The sequence below is a fragment of the Nesoenas mayeri genome, assembly GCF_963082525.1.
Source record: "Nesoenas mayeri genome assembly, chromosome: 6".
Classification (NCBI taxonomy): Eukaryota; Metazoa; Chordata; class Aves; order Columbiformes; family Columbidae; genus Nesoenas; species Nesoenas mayeri.
This window is the reverse complement of record NC_137545.1, coordinates 21,385,149-21,412,288: the sequence shown is the minus strand read 5'-3', so window position 1 is coordinate 21,412,288 and position 27,140 is coordinate 21,385,149. Positions and strand designations below refer to the sequence as shown.

At 36.0% G+C, this 27,140-nt stretch overlaps 1 protein-coding gene across 6 annotated transcripts in view; it reads right to left on the bottom strand.

The window, feature by feature from the left end:
* Positions 1-248: 248 nt before the first annotated feature.
* ATF2 (activating transcription factor 2) overlaps positions 249-27,140 on the bottom strand; it is a 44,903-nt gene continuing 18,011 nt past the window's right edge. For 5 of the 6 annotated variants that reach the window (XM_080346414.1, XM_080346416.1, XM_080346413.1 and 2 more), the window contains 7 exons: positions 25,924-26,102; positions 25,488-25,602; positions 25,223-25,309; positions 17,342-17,491; positions 15,068-15,274; positions 9,541-9,646; positions 249-2,909 (listed from right to left, as the gene is read on the bottom strand). In XM_080346414.1, the coding sequence (XP_080202540.1) occupies positions 2,683-2,909; positions 9,541-9,646; positions 15,068-15,274; positions 17,342-17,491; positions 25,223-25,309; positions 25,488-25,602; positions 25,924-26,102 (1,071 nt within the window). In that variant the 3' untranslated portion in view covers positions 249-2,682. The remainder of the gene's footprint in view (positions 2,910-9,540; positions 9,647-15,067; positions 15,275-17,341; positions 17,492-25,222; positions 25,310-25,487; positions 25,603-25,923; positions 26,103-27,140) is intronic. The other variant, XM_080346418.1, reaches the window with a different exon arrangement.

Below are 27,140 nucleotides of genomic sequence, written 5' to 3'. Positions count from 1 at the left end.
GCGCAACATCAGGGATCCCCACACTCCGGGTACAAACCCCTTTGCACATCGCCTCAGGCTCCTGGAACTCAAGACACAAGGCGAATTCATCAGAAGCTGCTGGAACTCCACTGCAGAGCAATGGAATTCAGCTTATTTTCTAAGGAACACGCGTTCTCCTTTACATAACGTTACTTGACAGTATAGTAATGACTTCCAGAAAAAAGCTGATAATTGCAAGGAGGAAGAAAGAAGTCTGAAGACAGTGCCGCCTTTTAGAACAATTATAATTTCATTAAAATAGGAACATAACTTAAAGATAGATTTTATTCTCTTTGATGATTTACTCATGCAAACTGCACAGAGAAGAAAACAGTACAGTTTGTGAAACATGACCAATGTAAAGACCCCAAATGCTAAGTACAGAAGTAGTGTGACATACGCCTCAAAACGGAATCTGTGGTAGTACAACTAATAACTTTTCACTATTTGCTGAACACAGATTTTTATGGTTCTTTTTCCAGCCCCACTGTTAAAGTCATTAACTGTTTACACATCTCCTATACACTTATGTAGACTTATTTTACAAGCGCGACAGTTTTGTTATAAAAAAACTCCACTTATATAAATATGATTTAAAAGCCTTTGTGTTTAGGAGAGCAAATTATAGTATAATAAATGAGGCCTTATCTAGTCCACCAAAACTACAATGAAAAGTGACTGTATAGCTTTCTTGCAGAATTCACATTTTGTGCCTTTGCAATTAGTTTCCTTCTCACAAGAGGTCCATTGTGTTTCACCACCTTGGAAATGTTCAATAGCTGTTACAGCCTTTTACCTTGACATTGGGAAAGTAAGACTTTTAAACACATGAGGTTATCAACTCAACTTTCTTAGTTTTAAAATACAAAATATTTAGAATCCCTATTACTTTCATGCTTAAAGGCCTGCAATGATACATATATGACTTAAATACTTCTTTGTCCAGTTTTCATTATAGTACGGTTGTATATATATTGTAGAACTTACGATTTTCCTGTGGATCAATTACATTTTTAGATTTAAAATGGAATCAAATAGAAACTTGATGGCACTGACACTTAAAAACATAGAGTATAGTGTGGAGAAGGAAGAGCAAATGAACGACACAACCCATTATAAATGCATTAAATCTTTGTTATATACATAATGGAATCCTGCTTTACTGCCAGTTGCTACTATGCATCTGTTTTTGCTATTATACAAAGTTTTCTGACCTGAAAGCACACATCTACTTTTTTTAAACAACTTAATCTATTGTAAAATATTGTACTGTATTTTGAACATGAGTACAGAATCAAAATAGAATGGCACATTTAAAAAACTCAATATCCTACAGATGATTGGATAATGAGAAAAAGTGTACCTACAATCATCTCATCAGAAACAAACTACATCATGGAATGTTAGTTATCCAAGTTCGCACAGTAAATAACATTTTAAAACTGCAATCGCCTATCAGCCAGCATCACATTGAAGGCATCTTTAAACATTCAAGCAAAAGACTGCTGGCATTAACTACTGAACCATTCTCACGCACACACCACACACACCACATTATAATTACATTGTTTCCAAGATACGGTAGATACTGATTTTTTTTTTCCACAAGAAAGGTATCAAAATTTTTGCTACTAAAAGATGACAGTGCTTACACAAGAATTAAGTACAAGTTAGCTTGCAAATACAAGACAATGACAAAAAAAAGTCTTGAGTTGTCTGAAGAAGGATTTTAGGCTTTTCTGGCATCCAAAACCACAAGTAAACTCCTTAGTCTGTGACTCAAAAATCCACAAAATATCAACCTACTTTGGAATACTAAGTATCCCATACATGACAACCCTGTATTTTACAATACACTTACTGTTTTCAGCCTAGCAACAAAGGGTAGTTATAGATACCTATTCTGACTGGAGAAATAAAGCTCTCCTCCCTCCAGAATGAAACTGTTGGAGGGTGGGAAAAAGAACACCTGACATCAATTTAAAACTTAAAAAAATTCAAATCTATTTAGTAATGATCCTCATCTAGGAAAGGTATGTGCATAAGAGTACTGTATCTCATATACTGTACTGGCCCTATTAAACAAATTAAAACGCCAACCAAAATGCTATACATAAGACGACCCAAATGTTTTTCTTTCAATGTTCTTCCTCTCATAATGTGCAAAACAACAAAAAGGCAAAAAGACTAAAAGCAAATTTACTGTTACTGTCTTTCTCTTGCCTAGTGCTTTATGACCTTGCCAATGGTACAAAGTCAATAGGGACTACGCAGAACTTTGGTATAAAAATGTCACATAATATTACTATCACAGTCTTGGGGATGACCTTTAGTAATTCACCCCAATGTTTGTTGAAATAATACCAAATTAAAAATGAAATAAACCACATTGTACTGTACACACACTTTACACATTAAGCACAAAAAATAACTAGGAAAACTAATACTTAAAAAAAAAAAAAAAAGTCTTTTGCAAAAAGACTAGAACTGGTGTTCTGTCTCACCTTCAACTGCCAATCCTTAAAGCCAAATTTAAGTTGGATTTTTAAAAATGAATAATTTTAAGCTACAATTTCTCCTAGGTGGAGACTGGTGTTTTCTTGATTTCCCTTTAAAGTCACAAAGGTGTATCTAAGAAACTGCTGCAATGCAAGTTTTTAATCAGCTTCCAGAAGGCTGGGCCTGGGCGGGAGGCGCCACGACGATCTGGGACAGCACGGGCTCCGAGCTCTGGTCCGCCAGCTGTGTCAGAACCGAGGTGGCCACGGCTTCGGCCTTGGAGGTGGAGCTGACGCCGTTGGACGTGCTGACAGAACTGTGCTGAATCGCTTCCGTGTGGGGACTGCTGGGCACCGATATGTCCTCCGAACTGTCATCTTTATCTGCCGCTGAAGAAGAAAAATTCCTTTATTATTTTTTTTTTCCCCGGAATGCACACCACCATGTCCAAGGTAACAGCAGTCATCCCTTAAATGATTAAAATTCATGGTGTAACGCAGCACAAATTGCAATACAATCTTATTTTCATTTTTTAAAGAAAATACTACTTCGTAAACAAAAAATATGGACTGCAGTATCTGTTGGGGATCACACCTCATTCTAATGATGAATGCTCATGTCAATAAGCAATATTTACAGATTAAAAATGCTGCCAGATCTCCTAGTGCTATAGGAATTTGCTATGTATTTTTAACATACGCTATTTACTGAGTTTGCTTGGTAATCACGTAATTCTGCATTCAGTAATTAGTATTTGTGATCAGGAATATGATATCTGAAAAATTATTATTTACAACACTTCCACAAGTTTTCAACCCATGTTCTTTTAACAGAGTGAAGTTCAGTAACTTCCTTAGTATATAAGCGACTCTCAATAAGATTTAAAATTGTTAAAACTGATTTAAAAAAAAAATAAATTCAAGAATACTTCAGGTGTTCTCCACAGAACTAAAGTGAATTAGCCATACAGTTGCATTATTTTTTCCTCACAGAGGATAAACAGATTAAAAAGTAATTCTCTTTGTCCAGCACTAGAATTTACAAAATGAGTAGGATTTAAAATGTCTTTCTTGCACAGACATCCTAGTCATGCTAAAATCATCCTTTTTTTCCAGAGCTGCAAAAGTTAAAGTGTTATGTAAACACTGCCAAGCAAAAAGCTAAGTTAAAGACTAAGAAAAAGAAATCCAAAAACAAACCCCAAATCTGAACAGACAAAAACAAACAAGAAAAACCCACCAAAAATGACAAAAAAGAAAATAAGCCTATTATTTTTCAGTCAGAAGTATGAACACCAAATTTAACTATAACTTTTTTGTACCACTTAGTGCTTTCAAGTATTTTTAACAAGTCAACTTAAACCCAGTAAACAGATGGAACACTGGAAGTCTCTTTTAAGACACTGCTGACTACTATATAACATAACCATGCAGAAAGATACACACAAACACAGCCAGAAGCAGCATGAACTATGGCTTGTGACACAGCAATGGAACAGAGCTCAATTTTTTCTAGCCTTGTCTTTGCAATCCCTGTCAGATTTGCTTGACCTACAAATTCAACAGCTACCCAGGGGAAGAGAAGGAAGGGGAAGGGATGACCCCAACACTAAAAGATGAACAGCACTGGGATACCACAGCCTCATCTCCATACAAAACCAGAGTAATAGCCTAAATAAACTAAACTAAACACACACTAAGTTTGAACAAACAATGATGAAATGAAGATTATGATTGTACTGTTTATATGACATAGTAGTTATGAGTAAGAAAAATCCACTAAATTAGAAAGTCAAGTCCCCAGCATAAAGATCATTGAAGCAACCCCACGTATACTAAGAACACACTCCTCTTCAAAGACTGAGAGCACCAGTTGTATTATTGGCCGCTTCTGGAAAGAAAGGTAAGGTCAAAAAGGATGGGTAAAGCAAGCAAAGCCGTTATACTTCTTTCAAAGAAATACCACCTACATGAACGAGCTAACAAAGAAACTCTAGTGCCACTTCCTGAACAACAATGAATTACTAATCATGAGAGCAGCATATTCTTCACCTTGGAATGAAATGGCAGCAAGTGGGACAACATGTATCGAATACAGCTTCCCTGGTGTAACGCTTCCTCCTCCTCTTCAGAGCTGTTGTTACTCCGTGAATCTCAGTCTTCCTATTATGCTTATTTTGCTGATCCCTGATCTCCCTGTTGGCCAAATCCTCTTTATCCTCAAGAAAAAGGGTTAGTTTCAAATGCTAGAAGTGAGAGATAGAGAGGAAGTAATGTAGATCATTATCTTCCAGGCAGAGAAGGAAGGTCTTCCATTGTTCTGAATCCCTTAACATATATGTTGCCATATTTGTTGTTAACTCAACAGAAACATCTGTAATAGTATCACTGTGGTAAGAACATGAGAAAGGGTTGATTTTCCAATTTTGATGGGCTCAGGAAGACAACATATGCAATGGAAGAAAGTTACGAGAGTACTTATGATCCCTGATGTACAACAGAAGTTTTCATATCATAGAGCAGATGAACCAACACACTGCTGAAGAGACGAAAGCACAGGATTCAGATATTTTCAGATGCCAGGGGCTAGAGAATGGGGAGCCTACAGCAGACAGGGGGTTATATAAGACACAGACCTAGCACTAGTTTATGGTAATAAGTTTGACTCGAAAGGCTGAGGGAGCTGGGTCTCTTTAGCTTGGAGAAGAGGAGACTGAGGGGTGACCTCATTAATGTTTACAGATATATAAAGGGTGAGTGTCATGAGGATGGAGCCAGGCTCTTCTCGGTGACAACCAATGATAGGACATGGGGTAATGGGTTCAAATGGGAACACAAAAGGTTCCACTTAAATTTGAGAAGAAACTTCTTCTCAGTGAGGGTGACAGACACTGGAACAGGCTGCCCAGGAAGGTTGTGGAGTCTCCTGCTCTGGAGGCATTCAAAACCTGCCTGGACGCCTTCCTGTGTAACCTCATCTGGGTGTTCCTGCTCCGGCAGGGGGATTGGACTGGATGATCTTTTGAGGTCCCTTCCAATCCCTGACATTCTGTGATTCTGTGAACTGTAAATAACTCAATAACTCAATAACTGCAAAGTAATATTTAGAAATGAGGTACCACCCTAAAGATTAGCTGTTTAGATTTCCTTCAAAGTACTTCCTTATGTAGACCTAACTTTACAGGAACAGCAGCCAAAAACTGAGTATAGAACTTCATTTGAAGAATTAAAACCAAACAAGAAAAATCTACTCAATGTATATAGAAGATACTTAAAGTCATCTCATAACAAAGGTGACTTGTTTTCTTAAGCCTGAAGACCGGGAATAAAGAACAAAGGCTTTTAGAAGATGACAGGAAAGTCATATTTAAATTCTGACAGATTTTTTTTTGATTTTTTTCGTAGCTGACCAGAGAATTGCCAGGCACAGGACTGGAGTTTCAAGAGTTCACCTGACACATACCAAAATCATAATGTAGCTAACAGCGTAGCTTTTTAATGGTTCCCCTGGCTTTTCCTCGAATAAAGGAAAATGTACAGTCCACATTATAAATGAATCTACAGAAGTAACGTGTGCTGTACATTCAAAGGCTGAGAATTTACAGACCTACATCACATGAGCTCTCCTGAAGGCTGCACAGCTCCCAGGCAGGCTGCGCCATGAGGAGCGGGGAGCCATTTCGGTAACAGAACACAATGTGTGCTAGACTGGGCTATAGAAAAGATTTTTAAAATATCAAACAAAGCACAGAGGAGACTTTTGAGGCTGCACTAAGGAGTGACCTTTTAAAGTACTCAAACATTGCTATTATTTGCTTTTTAGCATTGATAACCAATTGCTTTCAGTAAGTTAAGCAAACAAAGAGGGATTTCAGTCCTCAGAAGAAAACAATCCATCAATTGCAATCCGGGGCTCTTTTTGGTCCCTTGATAATCACTAGAAAGGAAGCCTCATGGTAATCCTCATCAGGCCATCCATGGACTACAGAGGGACTAGAGCCCAAGTGCTGGTTTCCATGGCACTGCCCTTTGTGGACATCCCTTCCATCACTGAAGGAGCCTCACCTGTCTGGGACAGGCTGTAGGAACACACTGGTTTGACAGGTTCAAATTATTCAAGGTCTGATAGCTGGTTAGTCACCTTCTACCATTTCTTGAAAACTAATTAGAGAAAGAACACACACAACCCCCCCACATTTAATATCACTTACATCACAGCCTCTATTTATACTTCTTTGTATTCAGTTTTGTGTAAATGTTCTCGAATATTATGAAGTCCTTTTGAAAAATATTTTAAAAAAATGCTTAAAACACCGTTTTCCATTCCCTCCTGCCACAACTCTAATTTTCACAAACACATATTCTTCTTACAAGTTTTCACCCTTTTCCTACTCCAAGTCCAGAAAAAGTCTGAAAAAATACAGTACTGCAGGAGATTTTTAGAAATAATCTGGTATAGAGAGCTACAATAAAAAATAAATGAACAGCATTTATATTTCTTGTATGCACAGCACATTCCCCCCTGCTTTCTTCAAATGTTTAAAGATGCATTGAGAACCAATAGCATCTTTCTTTGGGAAATAAAGTTTAAACTGGCTGAAAACTCAAACATGTCAACAGAAATTCATCCACATACTGCCTCAAACTGCAATAACCATTTTTCTGGTTTCTCTGCGTTGATGACACCCTCTTTTGAAGCAGGCACAAGACTTTTTAAATAAAGCAAATACGATCCCAAGAACAAAGCTAGAAGAAAGGGATATCTGCACTGTCATGCTTTTCGCGTGCCCTGAGACAAAAATGTGGCTGGGAAAATAAAAGATTTTTAAATATATGTAAAAGTGCTAAAAATAGCCTGAAAAGCAATAGATTATTTCTGCCTATTTAAGTGCATCGTACATGAAACCCCATTAAGTTGTGTACTTAGCTGTTAAAACATGGTCTGCATGGCACAAACTCTCACTGTCTCAGCAGTGCACAATATTCAGCACCACAGGAGCCCTCAGATCTGGTGTCTTCAATTTCTTCCTCAGAGACAGACTGTTAAACCACTCCATACGTTTTTGAAGCAATTCAGCTTGGATTACTTGATGAACATAATATGTTTATTTAAAAATACTTTCTACGAACACCATTTTCATGAACATATTAACTGAAACCATTTTTTCCGCTCAAGCTGTACTGTGGGAATGTCACTGAGCCAACACGCTTTCCTAACAACACTCACATAGAGATAATGTGACAAAATCCCTTCAGAGTGTTGGCATTGCAACTCTCATTCATGTTGAACTCCGACTTTCAAGGTACCTTTTAAGAAACTAGATGAACTATGCTTTCAGTCCCCTTGCTTACTATTATTTTATTTTTTTCTGAGACGTAGGATTTTTCCACTGACTAACGTTAATTCTTATTCATTTTGCATTCTTTAGTAAGTTATGGACATTATAGTCCTTTTCCATGAATAGAAAGTAAGTATTATTAAACAGGTTGCTCGTTAATTCTTCAAGAAAGAAATCCTTAGCATGTAGTTATTTGGCAGTTTAAGACTTATGTTTAAATATTTTTCATGCCAATTACAGGACACGCATCCTCCAAACATCAAAATTCAAGAAACCTACAGTGTTTTTTTCTTACTTTTTTTTTTTTTTTTTAATAAACTCAACAACATTGCGTGCATAATGTTATTCCGTAGCAGTTTCTGTATGAAATTATGTTGTTCTGTCAGATGGGACCCATAATGGCCTCATCCCTGCAGCAATCATTGTTAATATAAATCCCAAACAAATTTCTATACTGTTCCAATTTACTCCAAGATGCTATTTTCCGTCTTGTCAAAACAAGTGGAGATCAAAGGACCAAGATTTATAAGCTCAAAACTGACAAAATCAGTATTCTAAATATATATGGCAATAGAGAGTTGCTAAATCTCCTGAATCTTTTAAATTAAAAAATATTGCCCATTCTGATGAAATTGCTTACAATGACTACAAGTAAAGATGGTGGCCATTAAGTTTTATCGCAAGCACCTGAGGATCTGTTTCCATGCAATACAAAATGTTCCTTTATTCCCCTGAATTACTGACACTGGCAAATTAAAATGAAGTGGCTACATATGGCAGAAACAATCTTCACATTTACAAATATCCTGAAATATCACTAAATCATAAAAACGAAAGCTGTGGGTTATATATTATGAATGTTGCCTAATGCATTCCCAGCTCAGTTATTTGTAACAAATTTGTATACAATGGACAAAATTGGCCATTTATTCTCCAGCAGCAGCAGCTGGTTCTGGCACTGTGTATCATGTCCAAAATGAAGTTACAAGTCAGAGAAGCACTATTAACCTTTAAAATGCTGGAAGGAGGAAAATGAAATGAGCACCTTTAAGTAAAAATATGTATTAGAAAAACAACGCTACTGGAACTCTCGGTATTCCCTTCAGTTTTAGAACTGCTTTGTAAAATACCCTGTTACAGAGAAGCAGTCGCTTAATGTGGAAATCAAAACAATCTAGACATTGTACAGTAGGAGCCAGGAACCTGCGTCTGATTATTTTAACAGCTTGACTGATCCTGCATGTTATGGTAAATGAGGACAGCTGTTGTATTACCTCTACTGAAATCGCATTACGATGAAGGAAGAAAACCCACAAGGACCTTTCACTGTACTAGGCTAAGATAAAGTATAAAAAATGGTTTCTCGTGTGCTCTTAATACTTTCACTATATTTTCCGAAGCAGGCCTAGTAACTGATAGTCCTTAAATGCTAATTATCATATGCATTTATTAAATCAACACAAAACCTTCAATATTATGCAACACTTCAACTGACAGGACTTAAAATGTATTTCTAAATATCACATATTCATTCCTGCCTTCCAATAACCTTCAAGAATTAAAAAAAAAAATCTTTTATGTAATATTAGAACGGCACTTCTCAATTTTAACGTTCATTCGGTTCACTTCAGCAGTATTTCATGGATGCAGCCTAAGGCTATAGGTAATGGAACATTACTCACTATGATAGCCAGATTTCTTCTGCATGGCGGTTACAGGGCAATCTTTATGAGCCAGAAGAAGCTGTTTCAGCTGTGCCACTTCATTTCTCAGCAGGGTGACTTCATTCTAAAGGAGAAGAAAGTTACGTACTTTACCAGGCTCAAACTACACACGTTTTGAAGGTAAGTATTAAGTTTTATAGGATTTTCAGTTGTTGCTTTAGGGGTAGATAAAATACAAGAAGTTTCCATTTGGTACATATTGCAAAAATGTATACATCTCTTTTGTCTCAGAATACTAAAATATTAGCTGAAATTTGGATAAATTTATTTTATGATTTTCTTAAACTAGGAAATGCTTTTTTGGAAAATACAACATGTTTTTCACTTTGCAGATGCAGAGTCTACATATAGTCCCATTCACATGATCCAGCTACTGTAAGACGCTTTTTCAAGGTTTTCTGATGAATTCTAACCAGAGTAAATTTACATTTAACTACCCACATTTTAACAGATGCCACAGACAACGTTAAAAAAAGGTAAAAATAAAAATCTGCCAAAGCAGAACGATTTTTGCTGACTGTGTTTGTACCTGGACTTTGAAAAAGAAAACATAATTTTGTAAATGTCTGTTGATTTCCATACCAATTTCTCTTTGTTGACCATGCATAAACATGTTATATGAAGGAATAATTGATAACCATGACAAAATCCTGAAATGTCAGCTTATGTCACTAAAGCAGGGTGTAACCCAGGAGGTGGCACTGGCAGAATCTAGTGGCTGGGTTCATTTCCAGGCTGTGCCTTTCCACTGGTGGGTGACCTTGGGCAAGGTCATTTTACTTCTTTGTGCTTCAGTTTCCCCATTTGTACAGTGGAGGCCAGTGACACCTTCCCTGTAAAGCAGTTTGATATCTACGGATGAGAAGCGCTACGTAAGTGCGTTGTACGTGACAATCCAAATTAGGAATGGACCGGCATTTTGATAGATCCATTTGCACTTAAAATAGTAGAAAAATGTTTCTGTAACTACAGAATGAAGTTGTCTGTAATGCTCTGTGACAGCCAGAGCTTGTCACAGTATATGCTTTTCATGAGTTAAATTCTTTTAAATATAAATCTTTTCCATTGACACTTGAAGTTATTTAAACTATAACAGCCTTGGAACATTAGTGTTATATACCGCATGCATGACAGAATTGTTTGTTAAATACATGTGTTTATGCATTTGAGAGCAAGCTAAAGAAAAAACAAAATACAGGAAATTTGGACTGCAAATAAAATTATGTGGAAAAAAAGATCAAGAAGTCAATCTAGTTTGTAGCTAGAAATAAGGCAATGCAGTCAGAAATGAATTAGAAGTAAAAGTATTCCAAAATAAGGAAAACAATTTTTAAAACCACAATTTATTAGGTTCAATTACACTAAGTAACATGGTTTATAAATACTGTAGCTAAAATATCATAGTTTTAAAATAAAAGTTCCTCTGTGACCTCTGTGATCTAAGAGACAAAAAAATTTCTAGCCTTTATACCTGCCAAATCCTCTTGAACTATTGAAGACTACTTTTCTATTCATTCATTTTATTGTGCCAAATACCTCTTTTAGAAACTTTTTTTTAGAAACAGGAGCTGAAAGAAAGCCAAAATCTGACTTTATGAATGTTTCTAATGAAAGAAAAATGTGATTGCAAACAAAAAGTTGTCATAAAAAACCCCAAACCACAAAGTCTCTACCAGCTGACATTCCATGTCCTGAAATCTAGGGCTGTTCAGAAATGACACTACTTCTGCCTCAGCTCCCAGTCTCCTCTTAGCTCACCATGTTATTTACTGAGGAACTACAGCTCTGGATGCCAAGCAGGCAGCTGCACAGAACTGACATAGCTGGGGGAGAAAAGAAAGTGCTGATGTAGTTTTGAGACACTTCTTGATAAGCTACAGACGCAGCAATGTCAAAGAATATGAAACATACTTCTGTAAGTTTAAAAGAACTTTGGCAAAATAAGTGATCAAATTGGTAAAAGGTTTTCAGAAATCTTCTACCCTCATCTCCCACATTTTAAGGAAGAATTTTACACGCAAACAGCACATAAGTATGAAGTCACTGTGCATTAGTGTAAGTAAAACTAATGTCAATTAAAAATTTTTGAAAAAGCAGTTTATAGATTGATGTCAGCTGTATTATAAACACTAAGAATTTTGCTAACAGAAATAGAGTAAACATGTTACATTAAGCAGACTTGAAAAAAAAATGCAACAGCATTCCTGTACTAAAAGAGTTGAGGTATTATCATCAAATGCATAGCTATTACAGAAATGTTAATAACATGAACACTGTTTGCCAACAGCACTATATGTAATATACAAATCATTCCTGAAAGTAGAACAGAGTTACATCTGCCAGATACATGGTACATGGAGTGTCACAGAAAGGCAATCATTTACATATTAACAGTAAGACCTACTTCAAGAACCAGCTCTTATACACATTGCAGTTTTCTTATAACGTATGTGACAACAGCAAGTCCTTCCATCTCATTCAAAATACGTTAATGTGGTGGTGTTTATGGAAAACAGGCTAACAAGAATAAACACATGGTACTTGGTACAGCATGCGGTGTACAATATATTCTGTATCTGCTTATTTCTTCCTAGGTCCAAAATATGTATCTAATAGTGGGACCAGATGAATCCTTACTCAGCAAGGCATGGGACAATATTTGTGAGGTATTATTTACTAAAACTATCACCAGACACAGGTAGATGTGACTTACAGGGATAGAGGACTATCTGTAGCTGAGTTAAAACACTGCTAGTCCTCTTTCTTTTTAGATAACTTCAACAAGATACCCCTTTATGGACAAGAACATGTGCTTATGGGTGTTTCTCTCATAATTTAGCCTTCCTGAAGCAGCTTCTGCAGTATTTGTACAAACTGCCACTTGATGGCTGAACCTTTAAAACATGCAATGACATCATGAAGAAGACAGGCCGTTGTTCTCCTAATACATTGCCCTCTAAGATTATTAAAGCAACAGGGACCAAATAGAGACCATATCATGAACTCTGGTGTCTGATCCTGCAATATGATTGAGGGACCACTGGGGACGCACTGTCCCCAGCACATTATAGAGCACATCATACCCCACAGTGCTGTGCAAGGCACAGAGGCAACACAATGTGGTGTATAAAATTTAAGATCAATAAACAAGTCAACATATTAGTAGAAAACACAGTCCACAAAAATCAAGCAGTAAATAAACTTTAAAAGGTTGGAAGCAAAGAAAAAAACCTTACACAGCAGAGCCTATAGTAGACAGCCAAGCTAACCTAAATATGTTACTGGCATGATGTAATAGATGGACATTTTCCCTTAAGCAACAGTTTGAAAAATAATGTTTAAAAAGGAAATTACATTCAATCGTCTAAAAGAAGAAAGTAGGCAGAAGTTAATCTGCAAAAAGCTGAAAACTACTGAACAAAATATATATCAACCAAGTAAACCTCTTCAAAATCTCTGTGTACTGTTATAGAGAGCTCCAGTCTCAAGAATCTTGACTTTGACTTTTGACGCTTTGAGACAGACATTACAAGAAAGCTACTAATTCCATTGAAAGAAGTCAGAATTGTACTGTGAAGCAATACAATGTAGCCATTTTGGTATTAAACTACTTGTGGAAACCTGACATCTCAGTAAATTCAGCTGAGCAGGTCACTTAGATATGAAACAAAATATGAACTACTAAACCCTAAGACTCAGTCTATAAAACTGTACTAAGGCAAAACTCCAAACTTAGTAAATTTACTATTAAATATAAAGTAAGTAATAATGGGTCATTACTGCCCACTACGCTGATCAGCTGTGTTAGCCTGTCAAGTGAAGAATTATTATGGAAATATAGGATTGATTAATGTTTCCACATAAAGTACAGTTTAATTATTTCTCTGACATTCAATTTTCTTTACAAGTCATTCTGTTCTTCACAGTTAACGGTTTTGCTTTTGGCAAATCATAAGAAAATTCTTTTTCTTGAATTCAGTATTACCAAGTTAACTCTTTGAAATCTGGAAGTCTTTCAGTTATGGTATGTAGATTGTTTTTGGTTATAAAAATTGGTATGTGTAAGTTAAGACAGTTCACATAATATCAAAATTACTGTCTTTAAGAAAACTGATATATAGCCAATATTTTTTGTTCTTTGTTTTTCTTCCTGTAGTTCTACCTTCACTTATTTCTTTGATTATTTAAGCCGTAGTGTTACAAACCATTTTGTAATTAATGGATTTACAGTGAGGACTGTGACTGCATTAAAGGAACTTGTTTAAAGACAGAACAGGTATGAGACAGTCATACATTTGCAAGAAATTTAACTAATGCTGGTGCAGTGTCATGATTCTTGGAACACAGGTAATGATGCCACGTTGTGTGCTTAGGTAAAAATTTCTTAGACTTTACGGTCTGGGATGCTGAGTATTTTTAAAGACATGAACATGAAGATGACTGACATGCTGTAGCTTTGATTACATGATAAAAAGCAACCTCAACATGCCCTGCTTTCCTGTTGATAAAGCTGGGACATTTTCTTTATCTTATCTTTATTCTTTAAACTTTAAGAGTTTTAATAGGAAGGAAAGTGAACAGCTCTGATGGAATAACAGGAAATGAAACTTTAAAATATCAAAATACTTTGCACTGCATTTTCTAAATGAATGCATTTAGGAAACTGCATCATTTTTTCCTTTCTGCAATTCTCAAAATAGAGCTTTTAGGCTTTGTATTTTGAAACAATACTTTGTGCCAATTCTCCTGTGCTGCTGGAAAATATTAAGAAAATATGCTTTAACATTTAATAGTAATTTAAACGAGAGTCATGGATTTTTGTACAGGGGGAAAAGTGTCCACATGACAGCTTTCCAACAACTGATGACCTCAGATGAAGTGTAAAAATGACTGGCAACACACACTGGACTACCCTCTTGCAGTGTACAGCCTCACTGCAGGACTGACACGCTGGGTGAAATCTCTCTGCCACTGCCTGTGCTGTACCTGTGTGGGGACAAAAGAGGCCTCAGTCCCAGTGACGCCAAGCTGGCACTTTGCACGAGCACTACATTCACTTTAAAGGAAAAAGAAAAGTGAAGTTAAAAAGAAATTAAACCAAATCCTATTTAAGTAACCCATACTGTGATACAAATTATTGAGCAAAATGTTTTTAAGGTAAGGCTATTACTTTGATGATAAGGCTTTATTCCAATACATCTTGTCATCCTTGTTTAGTATCAGTCTGAAAATTATTTAAAATGGACAAAGGACAAAAGGGTATGTATGACCCTGAAGTTTACACATCTTGAAATCTGAGTATTCTCTTATAATCTTATTTTAACACTATATGCAATTAATGCTGAATTTTCAATTCTGACCTGAGCCACCGGTTACAAAAACATTTCTATTTCAGATTTCATGCAACATTTGAGTTTCATTGATCCATGATCACTGTCTAACAACTGAAATATTTATATATGTTTACTCGAAATAAGAAATATACCTGTAACTGGCCATTTAGCGAGCTCAGGTCCTCAGCCTTCTTCTCCAATGACTGCACCCAGACTTTCCGTTTCTGCCGGCATCTGGAAGCAGCAGCCCGGTTTCGCTCCAGGAACTTTCTTCTCTTCTCGTCAGGGTCTTCATTAGCAGCTCTTCTTCGCCGACCACCTGTATTTGGTGTTTGTGGCGTAGGCTGAGCTGGTGATGCCTGAAAACAGTAAAAGTGTTAAAGTTATCAGTATAATACTACCAATGACTTCAGCTACACACCTTGAGAAGAGCATTCACATTTCTAAATACGTTGTTACATTTCTTCTGTGGAAAGCCACCTCATCTAACTCTACAGCTCCCTTTTAAAATATTTCACTGCATTTACATTCCTTACTATGTTGCATTAACACGTAACATTTCAATCATGACTCTAGCTTTGCTTTAAAATTGCATTAAAATAAGCCACTCACTTCAAAGAGTTAAATTTATATCATATATACATTTGGAAATTGAATAAAGTCTGGAAGCAATACTTCTTTGGACAGACTCTCAGACATTCTTTCACCAATGCTGATGGCACAAGGTAAACTTTAGAAAACTCTTTTGCCCAAAATAGCTTTAAAAAGCTACACTCAGCAGGAAATACATTTTCTAGTTTTGATCCTTCCCACAAACCTAGTCACAACTCAAATACTACACAATTGCTCATGCCTAATATACAGAAGTCTTTTGACAAGTGCTGTCAGTGCTGATACCTGCTGATCCCTGGATCTCCAGATAGCAATTTCCTAGTTGATGTGTTCTCCACCACTGCATCCCAATTTCCCTTATATCCACTCACATATTATTACAAGATCAAAATATTTCAATATTTTAAATTATGCATTATACCCCTTTCATAGTGGTATACAGACTCTGGGCAAAGGTCTAATGAATTATGATATGAATACAATGGATCTTAAACTCCTTTCAAGTGATAGGATAGACAGAATATAACTGTCTCCATGACCTGTTCACCGGTGCACCTGCACATTCAGTCTAGCACAGTAAGGAAGTTTTATTTTTAAATTAAAAACTGCAAACGTGTATCAGTTGGCATATTGATTTGGCATAAATTCTAGACAGCTAGTAACAAAAAACCTGGGAACTCAAATCAGACTTCTAGGAATGAAACACTTGCAAATTTTTTTCTTTAAATCCTAATTATAAAGTAACCACAAAATAACCAAACAGCAAGCTTTTAATCTTGAAAATTCTCCTATGTGATATTATGAAAATATTCTTTTTAAAAACCCAATGTAGTATGGGAGAACAGCAGATTGTTTTACAATGGGTGACTTTTTTCCTCTTTTTGTTCCAAAGGTATTTGTTTTGATACATTATTTGACTTCACTGGCCCGTTCAAGAATCAGAGGGCTCTCACTGCAGATACAGGTCCTTCTGGTTTCTCAGTCAAGAACGCAGCTTTTATAAAACTGGCATTATACTATGAATTCTGAGAATATTCTTTGAGATTTTTAAAAGCATTCTGAAAACACATTCCAACATGTTTTTTGGTTGTTTTTTGGTGGTGGTGATTTTTTGTTGGGTTGTTTGTTTGTTTTTGTATTTTTTAAGCAGAACAGCAGCAATCCTCCAGGATTCACTCATGGAAGTATCTCTTTCCTCCAGCAGCCCTCCTGCTTGCAGTTTGACACAAGAATTCTTGTCCTTTATTCCCCTGTTTTCACCTATCACATCCCAAAGGGACAGCACACCTTTCCTAAACTCAGAGCCCCACTCTGCGTACCCAGGATCACACAGGAACTTCATCACGCAGTTGAAACTCTTCTTGAGGCAGCCCAGTACAGACACTTCAAGCAAATTAATATAGGTGTGATGCCCCATGCAGTTATAAAAATTCTTAAGTGTTTATGATCTAAAATATTAAATGTAATATAAATAAAACATAAAAGCACTTCTTTTTTCCAAATAGATATTAACCAGTTGTACAATTTTCAGTTACCACAGAATGTCCTGCTAATGCACTCTGGTAATCAGGAGGACTTAGTTTTAATTTTGAGAAGGTGGACTGTAGCTATTTTGAAGTTATCATCATAGTTAACACATTTTAGAAACATTTAAGAACATGTAAAAACTATAAACATTTTACTGCTATAGAACTACTGATTCCAAGGAGTCTGTAGCTCATGTTACTCTATTTTACAAATCAAGAAAAGAGGAAAAAAGGGGTTTTTTTGCATAATGAAGGGGCAGGAAGTGCACGTCCACTCTGTTCTCATACCGGTGTTTCAGTTGTTGAAGTTGCAGGTTGCTGTAGTGATTGTGGTCGTGGTTCCTCTGACTGACTCCTGACCAACCCACTTGAATGTCCCTTGGCAGTATCTCCATTTGTTACCTGAGGGTGCTGCTGGGTCAGGGCTGCTTTCAATCTCTGCAAGCAGAACAAAAAAAAAAAAAAGAGGAGAAAAAAAAAAGGAAATATTCTATCATGCTAACTTGAGGAGCTGTTAATGATTTATATTAGAAGTTATTTCGATTTTGGAAACAGCAACTCCAACTCAGAATAGCTGTTTCTTTTTATAGGCTTTAAACAGTGATCTAAGCATATACCTACTAATAGGTGACAATTCCTTGCAAGCATGACAATAGCAATGAGGTTCTACATAGGATCTCAGAAAGAGGGATGGTAAGGTGTCTGGAGAGGGAACAGAAAGCCTCCTTCACTATGAACTGTGCCCACAGAAGGATGACTGGAAGGCCATGAACAAACGGCTGCTGAGGCTGGTATTGCATGAGGCACAGAGCAGAAAGAAAACAACCACATGAGGCAAAAGAGGTAAAACAGCACACAAACTTCTTTCCATTTTAAAAAAATTCTTGTATTCTCTCTCCATTTTGAAAAAGTTTGTTATGACTCCACTTCTTCATGGTCTTTACAAATACTCACCTCTACAATCCATCCTATGAGTAATTACTATACAAAAGCCAAGGTCTTTGCTGAAACATCTCAGAAATGCACAAAACAATAACATGCTTCAGGTTGTATGTAAAGATCAGCATATAGAAATATGCAAGGTAACTCTCATGGCATGCTATTTTACACTAAAAAAATATTAAAATGTTTGAAGTTCTTTTATTGTACACAGCCACTACGAACAGTAATTTCAAATTTCAGCTGTATATTATACATTCAAGAATTACTGACAACTTGATAGAGTGTTTTGAAGCATTTATTGACTACCTTTTGAAAATTATTTCACTCAACTTTTGGTGGATTCTAAAATTATAATAGAGAAGATATTCTGTTTACAGCAAATTCTTAATCAGAAGTGATAATATACCAACTTTCACTAGATACAACTGCTGGTAATTCCAGATAATTTCTTAAAATTTCATGAATACTGTGTAATTTATCAGGAAATTTTCTATGTTAGTTAAGAATTTACCTTACTAGACAAATGGTATTAAGACTGTTTTTCTACTGAGCACTGGATTTTTAAAGAATCGAATACAAGTTCAAGAAAAGAACGATTGACTTAATACATGACAGTTTGTGAAAGCTCTGACAACTTGTATCATCATATTTTGGAACATGAACAAAGTATTGCCTCATATTAACAGACTGTCTTAAAAATGCTGGAGCCAGGCTGCATTTGGCCAGCTCAAAATAAGCAGAAGAGTCTGCACCAATATATGTAGATATTCTCTATAAACTGCAATATCCAATGTCTCTCAATAACTCAGTCATTGGACTACAGGGACAGTGTGATGACAGGCCTCCTGGATCCTGTTTTACAATTAGAGCAGCAGATTGCAGATTACTTCTGTCAGAACTGCAGAAAAATCTTCAGGTCTGCAATATGGCAAGTTATCTCAACTACCAGATCCATAGACTTGGCTGTAGCATCTCACCAGCAGAGATCCTGCTTAAGGACTACAAAATGAACCGAGAAACCCCAACGTTCCTCTGCTGCCTTGCTCTTACGGAATATTTAGCCAGTGCCATCTGTATTAAGTCTCGTCTGTAGTGACTGCTCTAGATTGGATGTAATGGCACATATCACTGCAAATAAGGACCATTAAAGGGCACATAAAAATTTGGTGTTAATGAAGTTCTGTTCCCCATCTCATTTTTGTGTCAACTTTCTAAGTTTCCTGGAATGAAGGTGCTTTCAGAAAAGTACACAAGGCAAATTTACAGTAATTTCCACAGTGCTCAGCTCTAACAACAAGAATCTAGGACAGCTGCAGGCAACAGGGCAGGATGACAAAAATTTTTAGGATAACATGCCTTAAATCTTATGTGCAGTACTCTGAAAACCCTAAACCCTTCAGTTCTTGTTTTAACTCTTCCTTTACAGCATTAGAACAAACTCAGGAATCAATCCGTACCTTCCTAATTCACCTTGGAAAAACAAGTAACAACAAAAAAATGCCAATCCCTGTAACCAGCTAAACAAGCACAGAAAAACTCAAGTGTTTTCTAATTGTCTAACTAAAATTACTAGAACCAAACTCCATGATCTAATTACAGCAACTGAAAGGCTGATAAGATGATTTCAACACCAAGCTCCTTTAAATTCTAACTAATCCAGATCATTACATGGTAACATTTTCTAAGGTACCACCAGGACTACCAGGGAGACACGTCACTTCCAAATCTGGCCATTGGGTCTGACCTACTCTGCTTGTGACTGCAGGAGCAAATCTTGATGTCAGCATCCTCCACAAAAATACTCCAAATCAGACTCTATGAACTTCTGGAAATGCTTGGTAGTGTTTGTCTAAAGTCGGTTACTTAAAGTTTCACTGGCATACCCATTTCCTTAGTGAAAGAGAGAAGGAGAGCTCAAGTTCAGAAGCTGTGGGAGATAAAAGTAATTTACGTTTGCTTTTTTTTTTCCTATGTGCACATAAGGCAAGTAATTGTTATTATTGTCCAACTCCATTCTTTCTACTTCTGCATTTCTGTGTTAAAGAAATATCTGAAAAGTTAACTTAAAAAAAAAAGTTCATACTATTAAAGTTATATATTTTATATCTAATTTGAAAATAGCAGTAGAAAGTGAAGGAAATAGCACAATCCCATCTACATTATAAACAATCTATCACCAAGCACAAGAGGATTGCAGTCAAAGTAGGACTTAGCCTTCCCTATTGTCATGTTAACAAACTTTATAATTTTGTAGATTTATAAGTAAATAAACTCATTTTGAAAATTACATTGTTAAATGTAATGCTATAGAAACAGAAATAGAAAATATTGGTTTTAGCTTTATATTACAGAGTTTAAAAGCTGAAATTCAAATAATTACGGTTAAAATTATCCATAAATGCAGAAACATTGTGAAAATCTGGCGGCTATCTACAGATTTTTCAGGAGGACATAATCCAGCTCACGTATTTTAAAAGTTTCATATTTTAGAAGGTAGCACTGGAGTAAAATACTATATGGATGTCATGCTTCCTGTGAGCAGTGAGACAGTTCCCCCAAATACGATGAGAATCAGAGTTTTTAAAATCAAGTGTATTGAAACAAATATTAGAATAAATGTATATAAACACTATCATGTGGGGAAACCTCATGACAACCAAGGTCTTTTTCATACTATTTGGTTATTAGAGACAAACTAAAATTGGTATTTTCAAATAGCTTAATAGCTTTTGAAGTCTTTATTAGCAAGGTTTTACTGTTCATGTATACCCTTGAAAACAAATCCTCACTGCATCTGTCAAAATTTGGTAGGACTAGATCATTCCGTCAAGAGCTCACAGAAACAAGATAATATTCTCCAGAAACAATTTGTGAAAAACTCAGATCCATTTTTCATATCTGCCACAAAAGCTCATCAGAGTAATAACCCTCCTTCTCCTGGGTGTTATCCTACCATCTGCTGCTCTATTACTTATCTTTATTTTGCAACTAATTAACAGCATAATCTTCTAAATTCAGCAAGTTAATTATCATTATTGTGGTCTTTGCAGCATCATCAGTCCTTATGAAGTCTTGTCTCTCCACCCCCAGAGAACATATGAAAATGAAGTAGGTTGTGAAAGGGTCTGTTTCTTTAGAGTAGGCTCATTAGGTGTTTGCTGATTAGCTCGGCACGCGGAGAGACAGGTCAGAGGAATTCTGCTGAGCACAAGGTCCCATGCCGGGCTCCAGCAAGTTAATGTCGGCTCCTGAACATTTGCCAATCTGCCCTCTGTCACTTTTCGGTAGAAACCTCCTGCAGAAAACCTACTGGCTGCCCACTGTGTGCAAGGTACTTCTCAGATTGTGACAAAAGGTTTTCTATGGGTAGGAGGAGATGGAGAGAAAGATTCAGTGTTAAAGGAGTTTTGAAGTTTGTTGGAAACTTCTGCAATCCATGCAGAAGGGTCTGGACATTAAGTTTGCATCCACAAGCTGTACACTTCAGAAAAATGATGCTTCGCATGTGAGCTCATGGCTCACATTTCATATACAGAAAGCATACAGTTACGATCTGCTCACTAAGAGATCAGAAGCAATTCTGTGATATTTAGAATCATGCATCCTTATCTTAGTGTGGAAGCATTTTTCTTTTTTTTAAACATAGTTATTGCATCTACTTCTAAGCCTCTCTAAAGCACAAAAAACTTGACTTACATATTGGATTTTACTTAAGTATATGGGAGTTAGTATCTTTACCATAACAACAAATACAGTCATGTCAGAAAGACTGACAATTTATACTATTAAGTATGCCACAGAATCTGAAACTCATTTTCACTCCTCTTGAATGTCATTTGCAGTACAAGATACAAGGTTATTTTTAAAAGAACAGCAGTAAAAGACAGCTTGTGTCAGAATAAAATTTCTAGTCATATTTCACTGTAGTTGTACATGAAGCAGGAGAAAAAAGATCCAAAAACGTTCAAAACTACAGTAGCAGTGCCTTTAACAGGTGTGAATGCAGCTTTGTTCACTACAAAAACTTTAATATTGGAGAGTAAAATTAAAATGCAATCTAATTTCATGTAATTATCCCATAGCACTGAAACACGTAGCACTGTACATGTTTCAGTGCTGAAGTGGACACGTAAGACTGTACTTAACACACTCTTCCACTAAGTTCCAGCTGTTTCAGTTGAGAACCTTCTCCAATAATGTCACTAATCACAAGGATTTGGCTCACTGCATAGCCGATTTTTAAATACTTGGCTCTCATGGCTTTTACATTTTTATTTTTTGTTTACAACATTTTTTTTTCCTCCTAGTCTTTATTCCTTGCAGCTGATATACATTTATCTATCTGCTATCTCATTCAGTGAAACTGTTCTCACATGCAACTGTCCTTCTGTGGAATTCATGTGATCATTTAGTGTCAGGCAATTTTAATGGTAACCAGAGAAAAGAACATTTCAGCAAGGAAAGAAGAGAGCTCTAGAAGTGATGTCTCAGTAACTCACTTCACATGAATAACCAAAACTGCCGCGCTGAGGGAGTTTGACAGCTTCTGCCAGTTATTTTAAGCTTTAGCTTTTAGAAATCAAAATGTCCGTTTGTTTTACTAAGGTTCATTCATAATTTCATGTAGAGAAATATATGATGTTCTACGTACAATTTGGTACAAACAACTCATAAGGAAACAAAAGGCACTGATCAATACAGAATAATAAATGACAAATAAAATAAAGCAACAGCCAAGAAAATTCTAAAGACTTATAAAAATCCTGACTCCTGAGCCTTGATAGCTGAGAAGGGAACATCACAGCTTTGCCCCTTCCTTCAGCTTTCCTGTCCAAAAGACACCACGAACCCTAGGCTGACAGATGTCACCCCAACACGATGCAGAATTGTGGCTATGGGAGGCAAAAGGACACAGGAAGTGTTCCCAGTGTTCCGCTAACTTAAATGTACCAATAAATCAAAAAATTGCAGTATACTGTTTGCAGATGAAACATATACCATGATGAAACATACAATGTTCACTTATTAAGGTTAATTCAGTTTAACAGCTTATATTTCAACTTTAAATGGGAACTAGTAATGAAACAGAAAGCTAACAAATAGCTGTAAAAGTAAGTATTAAGTCTTCTGTTGGCTTAACCAGGAACACAACTAGGAAAAATAAATCTGATTACCATACCTTTGCAGAATTTAGTATCTAGCAAGCAAAATTATTACTAGAGATACATGGAAAAGAAAGGATTTGGCAGTACAAAGAGTTTAATTTTAAAAATTAAATGAAACTTCACAGCTAATAAACCATCACGTATCTGCCAACAATGCATCACATGGCATAGCGAGTCAGGCTTCCTGTTGGAAGCTTTTCTACATAAACATTAAGTTTCTCATTAAATTGCTTTTACTTTAGGAGTGGTAAGAAATTAAGTTTTTTATTTTTGAGAATAGGCACTATATAAAAGTAAATGAGCATAAGAAATATGCATAATTCCGATATTCTTGAATTCTGCTCATGCTTTATATTAAGCAATAAGAAAGGAAAAAAGTAACATTGCAAATGCCCTTTTTACAGTCTCATTAAAAAAAAAAAAAAAGCAATCACTGAAGTGCATATATTAGCTAAATTCTAAGGAGAAGACAAATGAGACTGTTAAATTTTAAGTCTAATGATCTTTGGTTTTCTTTGCATCTGAATGATTGCTTCTTCCAGCATGTGATCAAAGTCTTCACTACATATATGTATTTCCTTTTCCCTTTAAAGTTTTGCAAGAGCAAATCACTCAGTAATATGCTTAAAAATGTATTTTCTTGCCCATCTAACAAATCATTTGGAACCACTTCCTCCTGGATTTCACAAAGCAGAATTCAACACAAGAGTCTCCTGACTCTAAGGAATGTGCAATTTCTGAGAAAACAGTTCTGGTTTCCACTTTCTTACATTCTTTTCTCCCAGATTTAAGATAAATTAATCTAATCAGAGCTGGTTATATTTAAATATCTCCTTGGGTATTAAAGATTCCTTTTGTCATTCCCAGGGGTACAAGAATGCACAGAAACAGACTTTCTTCCTTTCTGTCCCTCTCTACACTATTTTAAGTCATTGTATTCCACAGAGGAGGAAAATGACCTGACAGCATCAGGAAAAGTCAGTGCACTGGTGACCAGCTCTCCACATGAGCTCCAGTATTTGCCGAGTGTGGTCTGGTGTACCCATTGCACTGGAATCCAATTACTCCAGACAGCAGAATAATTAGTGTTCCCAGATTCACCATTTTTCATATTGTGGCCCGTAGGTCGAGAGAAATGAGTTATGAAAGGATGCTCACGGCATCCTCTCATCAATACTGATATACACAAATACATTTTATCTAGTAGGTGTTCCTGATCCTTTTTTAGCATGAAGTAAGAGTCAGAAGAGGAACACTACTTCACAAGACAGATACTGTTTACAGAGGCATCTTGTAAATAAATAAATAGGCTAATTATTGTTTAATAACAGATTTTCTATTGCTTTCAAATGTTGGAACAAACAAATAAGACAGCAAAAACAGAAAAGCAACTACCTAATGTTGCAGAAAGTTTTTCAATAAATTAATCAATTCAAACTACCACCATAACTAATATTTAAAAACAAACCAAACTTTCTTCTTGTTTTACTTGTGATTTTCCCCAATAATCTCCAAAGCCCCCAAACTGCCACGAAACAGAAACAACCTCCGTGTAAAACAGTTGCCTGTCAGTAACACACACCTCTTATTACAAAACTCTTGCCAAATGGACTATATTCAGTTGAGGTTCTGAAAACATTTTTAAGAAACCTTTTTCTTTTCCTACTTTTTTCTAAGAAGTATTATATCCTTTGGGAAGAAACATAGTCTGCTTCTCTGAAGGTGATGTTCACTGTTAGCATGCTACTAATCTTGTCTTTGCTCCAACTAACGTTTCCTGTCCTCCGATACAGGAGCAAGAAGGAGTTTAGTAAAAAATCTGGTTCATTTGAAAGAATGACTGAAAATAAGATCAAAATGACCATTAACAACAGAACTAACATAGGCTGGCATTTGAAATAACTGTAAAATAAACACAGCTGTTATTTTTCTGTTTTTATTGAACTTGTACTTGCAGAACTTTGACTAACAAAAGAAAACTAAAGCTGTTTTTAAAAAGCAATAGAATTTAATTAATTTCTCAAGTTATTCTTCTTGAGGAATAATGGAGTTTTTCACTTACCAATTTAGCCTCAGACTGCACTGGCTGTGGGGAGGAAGGCCCTGGGATTCCTGGGATACTAGGCACCATGGTGACAGGTCTAACAAGCTGACCAGATAAAGTATAAAAATGAAGAAAACCTGAGTATGTTATCAAAATAGAGAGCATATGACAGCACTACCCTCTGAAGCCAAAACAGCTATCAAGCTGCTTAAAACTAAGTTCTGTGCTGCACTTAAGCAAATCTGCTCCACTTTCAAATTAATATAGCATCATGCTTACTTACTGGAACTGCAGCAGGGACATGCACATTAGAATTTGTGATAGATGCAGGAATAGCAACAGGCATGGTTTGTCCATTAGGAAGATGTAACAGCACAGGAAAAGGACCTGGAACTGGACTGAAAAAGGAATGAACTATATAAAATAAAACTTATCCAGAGAAGAGAACAAGTTTACACATTATTTTAAATTGGTTTGTTTGTTTACAGTTGCAATGTAATATTTATTTGGAGATCAAAAATATGAACTTAGTGATGTGGAAGACATGGAATTATACTTCCCATGTAGTGAAAGTTGTATGTTTCATATGTAGTGAAGCACCACATTACACCAAAGCACCTCAAATTTGTACCTTAACCGCAGAAACAGTAAATGAAAGTAAACAAAACATTTTCAAATTCTGTAAGAAAACATTTTACTTTTAGATTTACATAACTTACACTATTGGTCTGTTAGAGGATGGAGCCTGGGTAATAACAGTACTGGATGTTGGTGATGGTATTGCCTGCTGAATAATAACACTTGAGTCAGAACTCGTAAGGAGTACGTTAGGAACCTGCAGTGACGCTGGACGAACTATTGTCGATGTCGGCTGTGCGGTCTGCTGCAGTGACGCTTCCTGAGGAAAAACAAAGATTGAATAAAACTGTGTTAATCAAACACAGTATAATGGAACAAATCAGAATAACACCCTTTGGATGAATCATTTAAAACAAAGTGGAATTATTCCAACAACAGTGATTTAAGTTTTATAACAAACCTTGGCTCCATTTATGCTAAGACTACTATTACTTATAACTGAGTTTGGATCAGGTATTAAGTTGTTCTTTGTTTTGTTTTGGTTTTGTTTTCTGTTTGTTTGTTTGCTTGTTTATTTTGCAAGAAACTCATGGTGCTATCAGCACCATCATATCTGCCCACATGCTGAATAAGGAAAACACTTTTTGGTATTCTTATGTACATTTCAGGTTCAGTCCACTGTTTCAGATTTAAACAACAGAAATAAGACTTTTATGGTTCAGTAAAAAAGAAAAGAAACATTTTTTTGTTAAGTCTTTATTCCTTACCCGTATACATCTCTTTACTAGAGTGTAACTAAGTTCAAAATATTTGGACTACTACATTCATAGTTTTGCAAAATATATCTGTATCCAGATGCAGTAGAAATGATTTGAGCACAGCAATTAAATTTCCTTAGTTGCAAGTAAATAGTAGACAGAATTGACTATAGTTCTTAGCTTAGCAATCAGGCATAGTATATTATCAATTAGAATGTAGTAGTCATATTGCTTCTCAGAAAATTCTTGATATAGTCAGACTTCAGATTTACTTCTGGACAGGATTTTTCCAACTTATTTATTCTTTTGACACTAGCTACTGCAACCAATGGCATATAAAACTGTGCTCTTAAGACCAGCACACTTCAGTTGCTCCACTCTTAAACTGTAATCCAAAAAGAACATCTCACACCTGTGTCATATAGGCTACATTGATTACTATTTGCTCTGAATAAAGCTGAAGTTTTTAAAATTGATCCACAAAGCTTTAAGTAGTGAGGTCTCAGCTGTTTTACAGATTGCTTTTCTTTTTATACATCAATTGCAAAATTTGTGCACTCCTCTGAGCACTTCACAGAACTGCAAGTGTGCTGGCAAAC